At 48.6% G+C, this 13,836-nt stretch overlaps 1 protein-coding gene across 16 annotated transcripts in view; it reads left to right on the top strand.

Annotated features, from left to right (window-relative positions):
- The window catches only part of LOC144504463 (plectin-like), a 745,079-nt gene that overhangs the window by 567,994 nt on the left and 163,249 nt on the right, over positions 1-13,836 (top strand). For all 16 annotated transcript variants that reach the window (XM_078229777.1, XM_078229768.1, XM_078229848.1 and 13 more), the window contains one exon: positions 1,843-2,009. In XM_078229777.1, coding sequence (XP_078085903.1) covers positions 1,843-2,009 — 167 coding nt within the window. The remainder of the gene's footprint in view (positions 1-1,842; positions 2,010-13,836) is intronic.

The following is a 13,836-nucleotide window of genomic DNA, read 5'->3' as shown; positions in this document are numbered from 1 at the left end:
TGCTAATCCCCTGACACTAAGGGGCAATTTAGCACGGCCAATTAACCTAACCTGCACATCTTTGGACTGTGGGAGGAAACCAGAGCACCCGGAGGAAACCCACACAGACACGGAGAGAATGTGCAAACTCCACACAGACAGTGACCCAAGGCCGGAATTGAACCCGGCTCCCTGGCTCTGTGAGGCAGCAGTGCTAACCACTGTGCCACCATGATGCCTCACTTATCTTGGATCTATGTCCCCTGGCTCTTGAATTTTTCATCAAGGGAAACCATTTTATCCTGTCCACGCTATCCCTTCCCTCTATCAAGTCAAACATCAGCCTTCTTTGTTCCAAGGAAAATAACCTCAACCTATCCAATCTCTCCTCATAGCTACACTTTTCTACCCTGGCAACATCCTTGTAAACCTCTGCACTCTCTCCCCAGAGCAATCACGTCGTTCCTGTAATGTGACCAGAACTGCAGATGATACTCCAGTTGTAGCCTCACCAGTGCTTTATACAATTCCAACATTGTATCCTTACTTTTATATTCTATACCTCTGCCAATGAAAGAGAGCATTCCGTATGCCTTCTTTACAACATTATCTACTTGAACAGCTGCCTTTTGGGCGCTGTGCATTTGTAACCCGAGATTCTCACTTCATCTCCCCCTCTCAGTATATCCCCATTTGTTGTAGATTTCCTATAACTGTTTGACCTCCCTAAATGCATCACCTCACACTTCTCTGTAAAAATGCTCCTGCCACTTTCCCGCCTGCTCCACCAATTGTTTTGGAGATTATAGCTATCCTCTACACTATCCACTACTCGCCCAATCTTTGTGTCGTCTGTACATTTTCCAATCGTGTCTCCCAGGTTCACATCCAAATCGAATATATAACACAAACAGCAAGGGTCCCAACACTGAGCCCTGTGGAACACCACTAGAAACGACTTTCCATTTGCAAGGGCATTATCCACCATTACCCTTTGTTTCCTGTCACTAAGCCACTTTGCATCCAGTTTGCCACATTACCCAGTATCCCATGGGCTTTTACTTTTTGACCAATCAGCCACGTGGAACTTTGTTAAAATCAATGTACACAACATCCACCGCACTACCGCTCTGACACAGGGTCATCCAGACTCAAAACATTGGCTCTAATCTCTCCCCACCAACGCTGTCAGACCTGCTGAGATTTTCCAGCATTTTCTGTTTTTGATCCACCGCACTACCTTCATCAATCCTCCTTGCCCGTTCCTCAAAGAATTCAATCAAGTTTGTGAGGCAAGATCTTCCTTCAACAAATCCACGCTGAATAGGAAAAAACAACATATGGCTTGTTTCGGAATTGAACCAATCGCAAGATCTCTGATTGCAACACCCAAAGCAAGAACCATACCCCGAGACCAGTGAGCCGTCACTAACAAACTTGATTGAATTTTTTGAGGAGGTGACCAGGCATGCAGACGAGGGCAGTGCAGTGGATGTAGTTTATATGGATTTCAGCAAAGCCTTTGACAAGGTCCCACATGGGAGACTGATGCTGAAGGTAAGAGCAGATGGAATCCAGGGCAATTTGGCAAATTGGATCCAAAATTGGCTTTGTGGCAGGAGGCAGAGTGTGATGGTCAAAGGATGTTTTTGTGGCTGGAAGCCTGTGTCCAGTGGTGTTCTGCAGGGATCGCTGCTAAGTCCCTTGCTAATTATCTGAACATTAAAAAGATTGTACGGCTGCATAGAAATGGCAGCTGGGGCGTGGCACTGGGTGAGTTTGTCCCCAGCTGGAATGGGCTTGTCGTGATGTGTGACATTTTGGGATGTTGGCAGTGAGAGTGAATTGTTTGTCTGTTTTTAGATCTCGGATATCCAGGTCACTGGGCAATCTGATGATATGACAGCTAAAGAGAAGCTGCTACTGTGGTCTCAGAGGATGGTTGAAGGATATCCCGAGCTGAGATGTGACAACTTCACCAGCAGCTGGAGAGACGGCAGACTGTTCAACGCAGTTATCCATAGACACAGGTACTGGCTCAGGGACTGCAACTACTCTGTCTGCACACACTCACACACACACACACACACTGACACACACACACACACTGACACACACTGACACACACACACACACACACACTGACACACACACACACACACACTGACACACACACACACACACACACACTGACACACACACACACACACTGACACACACACACACACACACACACTGACACACACACACACACACACTGACACACACACACACACACACACTGACACACACACACACACACTGACACACACACACACACACACACACTGACACACACACACACACACTGACACACACACACACACACACACACACTGACACACACACACACACACACACACACACACACACTGACACACACACACACACACTGACACACACTGACACACACACACACACTGACACACACACACACACACACACTGACACACACACACACACTGACACACACACACACACTGACACACACACACACACACACACACTGACACACACACACACACACACACACTGACACACACACACTGACACACACACACACACACACACACTGACACACACACACACACTGACACACACACACACACACACTGACACACACACACACACACACTGACACACACACACACACACACACACACACTGACACACACACACACACACACAGACACACACACACACTGACACACACACACACACTGACACACACACACACACACACACTGACACACACACACACACACACTGACACACACACACACACACTGACACACACACACACACACACTGACACACTGACACACACACACACACACACACACTGACACACACACACACACACACTGACGCACACACACTGACACACACACACACACTGACACACACACACACACTGACACACACACACACACACTGACACACACACACACACACACACTGACACACTGACACACACACACACACACACACTGACACACTGACACACACACACACTGACACACTGACACACACACACACACACACTGACACACACACACACACACACTGACGCACACACACTGACACACACACACACACTGACACACACACACACACACACACACTGACACACTGACACACACACACACTGACACACTGACACACACACACACACACACACACTGACACACACACACACACTGACGCACACACACTGACACACACACACACTGACACACACACACGCACACACACTGACACACACACACACACTGACACACTGACACACACACACACACACACTGACACACACACACACACACACACTGACACACACACACACACACTGACACACTGACACACACACACACACACTGACACACACACACACTGACACACACACACACACTGACACACACACACACACTGACACACACACACACACACACACACACACACTGACACACTGACACACACAGACACACACACACACTGACACACACTCACACACACACTGACACACACACACACACACACTGACGCACACACACACTGACACACATGTACAGAGTATTTCCGAACGCATTGATGATCATTTTCCAGAATTCTATAGACTCTGGAAGAGTTCCAGTGGATTGGAGGGTAGCTAATGTAACCCCACTTTTTAAAAAAGGGAGAGAATATGGGGAATTATAGACCGGTTAACCTGACTTTGGTGGTGGGGAAAATGCTGGAGTCAATTATTAAGGATGTAATAACTGATCATTTGGAAAGCGCGACAGGATTGGTCCAAGTCAGCATGGAGTCACTAAAGGAAAATCGTGCTTGACAAATCTTCTGGGATTTTTTGAGGATGTGACCAGTAGCGTGGACAAGGGTGAACCAGTGGATGTTGTGTATCTGGACTTTCAAAAGGCTTTTGACAAGGTCCCACACAAGAGATTAGTGAACAAAATTAAAGCTCATGGTACTGGGGGTAATGTATTGACGTGGACAGAGAACTGGTTGGCTGACAGGAAGCAGAGAGTGGGAATAAACGGGTCCTTTTCAGAGTGGCAGGCAGTGACTAGTCGGGTACCGCAGGGTTCAGCGCTGGGACCCCAGCTATTCACAATATACATTAATGATTTGGATGAAGGAATTGCTGCAATATCTCCAAATATACAGAGGACACTAAGCTGGGTGGCAGTGTGTGCTGTGAGGAGGATGCTAAGAGGCTGCAGGGTGACTTGGACAGGCTGGCTCAGTGGGCAAATACTTGGCAAATGCAACATAATGTGGATCAATGTGAGGTTATCCACTCTGGTGGCAAAAACAGGAAGGAAGATTATTAGAACATAGAACATAGAACATAGAACATAGAACATTACAGCGCAGAACAGGCCCTTCGGCCCACGATGTTGCACCGACCAGTTAAAAAAAAACTGTGACCCTCCAACCTAAACCAATTTCTTTTCGTCCATGAACCTATCTACGGATCTCTTAAATGCCCCCAAACTAGGCGCATTTACTACTGATGCTGGCAGGGCATTCCAATCCCTCACCACCCTCTGGGTAAAGAACCTACCCCTGACATCGGTTCTATAACTACCCCCCCTCAATTTAAAGCCATGCCCCCTCGTGCTGGATTTCTCCATCAGAGGAAAAAGGCTATCACTATCCACCCTATCTAAACCTCTAATCATCTTATATGTTTCAATAAGATCCCCTCTTAGCCGCCGCCTTTCCAGCGAAAACAATCCCAAATCCCTCAGCCTCTCCTCATAGGATCTCCCCTCCATACCAGGCAACATCCTGGTAAACCTCCTCTGCACCCTCTCCAAAGCCTCCACATCCTTCCTGTAATGTGGGGACCAGAACTGCACACAGTACTCCAAGTGCGGCCGCACCAGAGTTGTGTACAGTTGCAACATAACGCCACGACTCCTAAATTCAATCCCCCTACCAATAAACGCCAAGACACCATATGCCTTCTTAACAACCCTATCTACTTGATTCCCAACCTTCAGGGATCTATGCACACATACACCTAGATCCCTCTAGGTGTATGTGTGAAGATTATTAGAACATAGAACATAGAACATAGAACATAGAACAGTACAGCACAGAACAGGCCCTTCGGCCCACGATGTTGTGCCGAGCTTTATCTGAAACCAAGATCAAGCCATCCCACTCCCTATCATCCTGGTGTGCTCCATGTGCCTATCCAATAACCGCTTAAATGTTTCTAAAGTGTCTGACTCCACTATCACTGCAGGCAGTCCATTCCACACCCCAACCACTCTCTGCGTAAAGAACCTACCTCTGATATCCGTCCTGTATCTCCCACCACGAACCCTATAGTTATGCCCCCTTGTAATAGCTCCATCCACCCGAGGAAATAGTCTTTGAACGTTCACTCTATCTATCCCCTTCATCATTTTATACACCTCTATTAAGTCTCCCCTCAGCCTCCTCCGCTCCAGAGAGAACAGCCCTAGCTCCCTCAACCTTTCCTCATATGACCTACCCTCCAAACCAGGCAGCATCCTGGTAAATCTCCTCTGCACTCTTTCCAGCGCTTCCACATCCTTCTTATAGTGAGGTGACCAGAACTGCACACAATATTCCAAATGTGGTCTCACCAAGGTCCTGTACAGTTGCAGCATAACCCCACGGCTCTTAAACTCCAACCCCCTGTTAATAAAAGCTAACACACTATAGGCCTTCTTCACAGCTCTATCCACTTGACTGGCAACCTTTAGAGATCTGTGGATATGGACCCCAAGATCTCTCTGTTCCTCCACAGTCTTCAGAACCCTACCTTTGACCCTGTAATCCACATTTAAATTTGTCCTACCAAAATGAATCACCTCACATTTATCAGGGTTAAACTCCATTTGCCATTTTTCAGCCCAGCTTTGCATCCTATCTATGTCTCTTTGCAGCCTACAACAGCCCTCCACCTCATCCACTACTCCACCAATCTTGGTGTCATCAGCAAATTTACTGATCCACCCTTCAGCCCCCTCCTCTAAGTCATTAATAAAAATCACAAAGAGCAGAGGACCAAGCACTGATCCCTGCGGCACACCGCTAGCAACCTGCCTCCAATCCGAAAATTTTCCATCGACCACCACCCTCTGTCTTCGGTCAGACAGCCAGTTACCTATCCAATCGGCCAACTTTCCCTCTATCCCACACCTCCTCACTTATTATTATCTGAATGCTGGCAGTTTAGGAAAAGGGGAAGTGCATCGTGACCTGTGTGTCATGGTGGAACAGTCGCTGAAGGTTAGCATGCAGGTACAGCAGGCAGTGAGGAAGGCGAGAAATCATAGAAATCCGACACTGCAGAAGGAGGCCATTCGGCCCATCGAGTCTGCACCGACCACAATCCCACCCAGGCCCTACCCCCACATATTTACCCGCTAATCCACGCATCTCAGGACTTTAAGGGGCAATTTTTAACCTGGCCAATCAACCTAACCCACACATCTTTGGACTGTGGGAGGAAACCAGAGCACCCGGAGGAAACCCACGCAGACACAAGGAGAATGTACAAACTCCACACAGACAGTGACCCGAGCCGGGAATCGAACCCAGGACCCTGGAGCTGTGAAGCAGCAGTGCTAACCACTGTGCTACCGTGCCACATGCTGGCCTTCATAGCAAGAGGATTTGAGTAAAGGAGTAAGGATGTCTTGCTGCAGTTATACACGGCCTTGGTGAGGCCACACCTTGAGTATTGTGTGCAGTTTTGTTCATAGGATATAGGAGCAGAATTAGAACATTCGGCCCATCGAGTCTGCTCTGCCATTCGATCATGGCTGATACGCTCCTAATCCCCATTTTCCTGCCTTCTCCCCATAACCGTTCAACCCATTACCAATTAAAAACCTGTCTAACTCCTCCTTAAATTTACTCACTGTCCCAGCATCCACCACACTTTGGGGCAGCGAATTCCACAGATTCACAACCCTTTGGGAGAAGTAGTTTCTCCTCAACTCTGATTTAAATTTGCTGCTCCTTATCCTCAGACTAGAATGTCCCACCAGCGGGAGCATCCGCTCCACGTCCACTTCATCCATATCTTTCATCATCTTGTATACCTCAATTTGATCTCCCCTCATTCTTCTAAATTCCAGAGAGTATCGGCCTAAACTGTTCAATCGCTCTTCATACGACAAACCCCTCATCTCTGGAATCAATCTAGTGAACCTCCTCTGAACTGCCTCCAATGCCACTGCATCTTTCCTCAAATAAGGGGACCAAAACTGTGCACAATACTCCAGGTGCGGCCTCACCAATGCCTTGTATAGTTGCAGCAATACTTCCTTATCTTTATATTCTATTCCTTTCGCTATAAATGCCAACATTCCATTCGCTTTCTTTATTATCTGCTGTAGCTGCATGCTGGTTTTCTGTGACTCATGAACGAGGACACCCAGATCCCTCTGCACCGGAGCACCCTGAAGTCTCTCCCCATTTAGATAATAAGTCACCTTCCCATTTTTCTGACCAAAATGCATGACCTCACACTTATCCACGTTAAACTCCATCTGCCACATGTTGGCCCACTCTCCGAACCGATCTCTATCCATTTGTAAGGTTCTTATTTCCTCATTGCAACTTACTGTCCCGCCTACTTTAGTGTCATCTGTAAATTTGGCTCTAGAATCTTCTATCCTTGTATCCAAGTCGTTAATATAGATTGTAAATAGCTGGGGCCCAAGGACCGAACCCTGTGGCACCCCCACCAGTTACCTTTTGCCATTCAGAAAAAAACCCATTTATCCCAACTCTCTGTTTTCTGTCCAACAGCTAATCACCTGTCCAAGCTAATAAATTACCCCGAATCCCATGTGATCTAACCTTGTGAATTAACCTTTTGTGTGGCACCTTATCAAACGCCTTCCAGAAGTCCAGATATACTACACCTACAGGATCCCCATTATCCACGTTGCTTGTTACATCCTCAAAGAACTCTAGAAAATTAGTCGAACATGATTTGCCCTTCATAAAACCATGCTGACTCTGATGGATAGTGTTTTGACTTTCCAAATGTCCTGATATTGCTTCCTCGATAATTGATTCCAACACTTTCCCAACAACAGATATTAAACGAACTGGTCTGTAATTTCCCTCTTTTGCCTCCCTTCCTTTTTGAATAAGGGCGTTGCATTTTGGAAGAACTAATGTAGGGGGGAGTTATACAATAAATGGCAGAGTCATCAAGAGTATAGAAACACAGAGGGACCTAGGTGTGCAAGTCCACAAACCCTTGAAGGTGGCGACACAGGTGGAGAAGGTGGTGAAGAAGGCATATGGTATGCTTGCCTTTATAGGACGGGGTATAGAGTATAAAAGCTGGAGTCTGATGATGCAGCTGTATAGAACGCTGGTTAGGCCACATTTGGAGTACTGCGTCCAGTTCTGGTTGCCACACTACCAGAAGGACGTGGAGGCGTTAGAGAGAGTGCAGAGAAGGTTTACCAGGACGTTGCCTGGTATGGAGGGTCTTAGCTATGAGGAGAGATTGGGTAAACTGGGGTTGTTCTCCTTGGAAAGACGGAGAATGAGGGAAGATCTAATAGAGGTGTACAAGATTATGAAGGGTATAGATAGGGTGAACGGTGGGAAGCTTTTTTCCAGATCAGAAATGACGATCACGAGGGGTCACGGGCTCAAGGTGAGAGGGGCGAGGTATAACTCAGACATCAGAGGGACGTTTTTTACACAGAGACTGGTGGGGGCCAGGAATGCGCTGCCAAGTAGGGTGGTGGAGGCAGACACGCTGACATCGTTTAAGACTTACCTGGATAGTCACATGATCAGCTTGGGAATGGAGGGATACAAACGATTGGTCTAGTTGGACCAAGGAGTGGCACAGGCTTGGAGGGCCGAAGGGCCTGTTTCCTGTGCTGTACTGTTCTTTGTTCTGTTCGCATTTTTCCAATCCATTGGAAAATTCGGTCTCCTAGTCTGAGGAAGGACATTCTTGCTATTGAGGGAGTCCAGTGAAGGTTCACCAGACTGATTCCTGGAATGGCAGGACTGACATATGAAAAGACTGGATCGACTGGGCTTGTATTATTTAGAAGAATGAGAGAGGATCTCATAGAAACATATAAAATCCTGATGGGACTGGACAGACGAGACATGGGAAGAATGTTCCCGATGTTGTGGAAGTGCAGAACTAGGGGTCTGGAGGAGTACAAAGAAAGTAGGAAAGAACTCAAACGGGGAATTAGAAGGGCAAGAAGGGGTCACGAAATGTCCTTGGCAGACAGGATTAAGGAGAATCCCAAGGCATTTTATTCATACGTTAGGAACAAAAGGGTTGTCAGGGAAAAAATCGGACCTCTCAGGGACAAAAGTGGGGAATTATGCTTAGAGCCCAAAGGAGTAGGGGAGATCCTAAATGAATACTTTGCGTCGGTATTCACAAAGGAGAGCGATGTGTTGACTGGGAGTGTCTCGGAGGGGAGTGTTGAACCGTTGGAGAAAATCTCCATTACAAGGGAGGAAGTGTTAGGTTTGTTAGAGAATATAAAGACTGACAAATCCCCAGGGCCTGATGGAATCTATCCAAGGCTGCTCAGGGAGACGAGAGATTAAATCGCTGGGCCTCTGACGCAAATCTTTGTCTCGTCACTGGACGCAGGTGAGGTCCCAGAGGATTGGAGGATAGCTAATGTGGTCCCGTTATTTAAGAAGGGTAGGAAGGATAACCCGGGTAATTATAGGCCGGTGAGCTTGACGTCCGTGGTGGGGAAGTTGTTGGAGAAGATCCTTAGAGATAGGATGTATGCGCATTTAGAAAGGAATAAACTCATTAACGATAGTCAGCATGGTTTTGTGAGAGGGAGGTCATGCCTCACTAACCTGGTGGGGTTTTTTGAAGAAGTGACCAGAATGGTTGACGAGGGAAGGGCCGTGGATGTCGTCTATATGGACTTTAGTAAAGCGTTTGACAAAGTCCCTCATGGTAGGCTGGTGAAAAAGGTTGGATTTCATGGGATAAAGGGGGAGGTGGCTAGATGGGTGGAGAACTGGCTTGGTCACAGAAGACAGAGGGTGGTAGTGGAAGGGTCTTTTTCCGGCTGGATGCCTGTGACGAGTGGTGTTCCACAGGGCTCTGTATTGGGACCTCTGCTGTTTGTGATTTATATAAATGATCTGGAAGAAGGTGTAACTGGGGTGATCAGTAAGTTTGTGGACGACACAAAATTGGCAGGACTTGCAGATAGTGAGGAGCATTGTCAGAAGCTACAGAAGGATATAGATAGGCTGGAAATTTGGGCAAAGAAATGGCAGATGGAGTTCAATCCTGATAACGGCGAAGTGATGCATTTTGGTTGAAATAATGTAGGGAGGAGCTATACAATAAATGGCAGAACCATAAAGGGTGTAGATACGCAGAGGGACCTGGGTGTGCAAGTCCACAGATCCTTGAAGGTGACGTCACAGGTGGAGAAGGTGGTGAAGAAGGCATATGGCATGCTTGCCTTTATAGGACGGGGCATAGAGTATAAAAGTTGGGGTCTGATGTTGCAGATGTTTCGAACGTTGGTTTGGCTGCATTTGGAATACTGCGTCCAGTTCTGGTCACCACACTACCAGAAGGACGTGGCGGCTTTGGAGAGAGTGCAGAGGAGGTTTACCAGGATGTTGCCTGGTATGGAGGGGCTTAGTTATGAGGAGAGATTGGGTAAACTGGTGTTGTTCTCCCTGGAAAGACGGAGGATGAGGGGAGACTTAATAGAGGTGTATAAAATTATGAAAGGTATAGATAGGGTGAACGGTGGGAAGCTTTTCCCCAGGTCGGTGGTGACGTTCACGAGGGGTCATAGGTTCAAGGTGAGGGGGGGGGAGGTTTAACATGGATATCAGAAGGACGTATTTTACACAGAGGGTGGCGGGTGCCTGGAATGCGCTGCCGGGCAAGGTGGTGGAGGCGGACACACTGGGAACGTTTAAGACTTATCTAGATAGCCACATGAACGGAGTGGGAATGGAGGGATACAAAAGAATAGTCTAGTTTGGACCAGGGAGCGGCGCGGGCTTGGAGGGCCGAAGGGCCTGTTCCTGTGCTGTATTGTTCTTTGTTCAAGGGGCAAGCCATTCAGGACTGAGATGAGGAAGAACTTCTTCACTCAGAGAGTTGTGAACCTGTGGAATTCTCTCCCATAGAAAGCTGTTGGGGTCAGTTCATTAGATATGTTGAAGAGGGAGCTGGATGTGGCCCATGTGGCTAAAGGATCAAGGGGTTATGGAGAGAAAGTGGGAGTGGGATACTGAAAGTGCATGATCAGCCATGGTCATATAGAATGGCAGAGCAGGCTCGAAGGGCCGAATGGCCTCCTCCTGCTCGTATCTTCTATGTTTCAATGCAATGGTGATAGGTTGGGACTTTTTGATCTCCAATGGGACCTGAGTGCCATTGTTCGTGAGTCAAGGAAAAATAATATGCAGGTGCAACAAGAAATTAGGAAGGCAAATTGTGTATTGGTCTCCATTGTGAGGGGCTTTGAGTAACGATGTCTTGCTGCAATTGTAAGAAATCTCACAACACCAGGTTAAAGTCCAACAGGTTTATTTGGTAGCACGAGCTTTCGGAGTGCTGCTCCTTCATCAGGTGAGTGGAGAGTTGGGTTCACAAACACAGCATATTCAGACACAGACTCAATTGCAAGATAATGGATGGAATGTGAGTCTTTACAGGTCATCAAAGTCTTTACAGGCACAGACAATGTAAGTGGAGAGAGCGTTAAGCACAGATTAAAGAGATGTGTATTGTCTCCAGACAGGACAGTTAGTGAGATTTTGCAAGCCCAGGTGGGGGTTACAGATAGTGTGACATGAACCCAAGATCCCGGTTGAGGCCGTCCTCATGTGTGCGGAACTTGGCTATCAGTTTCTGCTCAGCGACTCTGCGCTGTCGTGTGTCATGAAGGCCGCCTTGGAGAACGCTTACCCGAAGATCAGAGGCTGAATGCCCGTGACCGCTGAAGTGCTCCCCAACAGGAAGAGAACAGTCTTGCCTGGTGATTGTCGAGCGGCGAGACAATGTAGACGCTACAAAAATGGATGAACGGACACCACGCGACAATCACCAGGCAGGAGTGTACCTCTGTGTCCCGGGGAGTTACTCTCTGTTACTCTGTGTACCGGGGAGTTACTCTCTGTTACTCTGTGTCCCGGGGAGTTACTCTCTGTTACTCTGTGTCCCGGTGAGTTACTCTCTGTTATTCTGTGTCCCGGGGAGTTACTCTCTGTTACTCTGTGTCCCGGGGAGTTACTCTCTGTTACTCTGTGTCCCGGGGAGTTACTCTCTGTTACTCTGTGTCCCGGGGAGTTACTCTCTGTTACTCTGTGTCCCGGGGAGTTACTCTCTGTTACTCTGTGTACCGGGGAGTTACTCTCTGTTACTCTGTGTCCCGGGGAGTTACTCTCTGTTACTCTGTGTCCCGGGGAGTTACTCTCTGTTACTCTGTGTCCCGGGGAGATACTCCCTGTTACTCTGTGACCCGGGGAGTTACTCTCTGTGACCCGGGGAGTTACTCTCTGTTACTCTGTGACCTGGGGAGTTACTCTCTGTGACCCGGGGAGTTACTCTCTGGGTCCCGGGGAGTTACTCTCTGTGACCCGGGGAGTTACTCTCTGTTACTCTGTGACCCGGGGAGTTACTCTCTGTGTCCCGGGGAGTTACTCTCTGTTACTCTGTGACCTGGGGAGTTACTCTCTGTGACCCGGGGAGTTACTCTCTGTGTCCCGGGGAGTTACTCTCTGTAACTCTGTGTCCCGGGGAGTTACTCTCTGTGACCCGGGGAGTTACTCTCTGTGACCCGGGGAGTTACTCTCTGTGACCCGGGGAGTTACTCTCTGTGTCCTGGGGAGTTACTCTCTGTGTCCCAGGGAGTTACTCTCTGTGACCCGGGGAGTTACTCTCTGTGACCCGGGGAGTTACTCTCTGTGACCCGGGGAGTTACTCTCTGTGACCCGGGGAGTTACTCTCTGTGTCCCGGGGAGTTACTCTCTGTGTCCCGGGGAGTTACTCTCTGTTACTCTGTGTCCCGGGGAGTTACTCTCTGTGACCCGGGGAGTTACTCTCTGTGACCCGGGGAGTTACTCTCTGTGTCCCGGGGAGTTACTCTCTGTGACCCGGGGAGTTACTCTCTGTGACCCGGGGAGTTACTCTCTGTGACCCGGGGAGTTACTCTCTGTGACCCGGGGAGTTACTCTCTGTGTCCCGGGGGGTTACTCTCTGTGACCCGGGGAGTTACTCTCTGTGACCCGGGGAGTTACTCTCTGTGACCCGGGGAGTTACTCTCTGTGACCCGGGGAGTTACTCTCTGTGTCCCGGGGAGTTACTCTCTGTTACTCTGTGTCCCGGGGAGTTACTCTCTGTTACTCTGTGTCCCGGGGAGTTACTCTCTGTGACCCGGGGAGTTACTCTCTGTGTCCTGGGGAGTTACTCTCTGTGACCCGGGGAATTACTCTCTGTGACCCGGGGAGTTACTCTCTGTGACCCGGGGAGTTACTCTCTGTGACCCGGGGAGTTACTCTCTGTGTCCCGGGGAGTTACTCTCTGTGGCCCGGGGAGTTACTCTCTGTGACCCGGGGAGTTACTCTCTGTGACCCGGGGAGTTACTCTCTGTGTCCCGGGGGGTTACTCTCTGTGACCCGGGGAGTTACTCTCTGTGACCCGGGGAGTTACTCTCTGTGACCCGGGGAGTTACTCTCTGTGACCCGGGGAGTTACTCTCTGTGTCCCGGGGAGTTACTCTCTGTTACTCTGTGTCCCGGGGAGTTACTCTCTGTTACTCTGTGTCCC

This window comes from Mustelus asterias, chromosome 2 (genome assembly GCF_964213995.1).
Source record: "Mustelus asterias chromosome 2, sMusAst1.hap1.1, whole genome shotgun sequence".
Classification (NCBI taxonomy): domain Eukaryota; kingdom Metazoa; phylum Chordata; class Chondrichthyes; order Carcharhiniformes; family Triakidae; genus Mustelus; species Mustelus asterias.
Note: the sequence above shows the minus strand (reverse complement) of the source record. Positions and strands in the feature narration are given on the sequence as shown.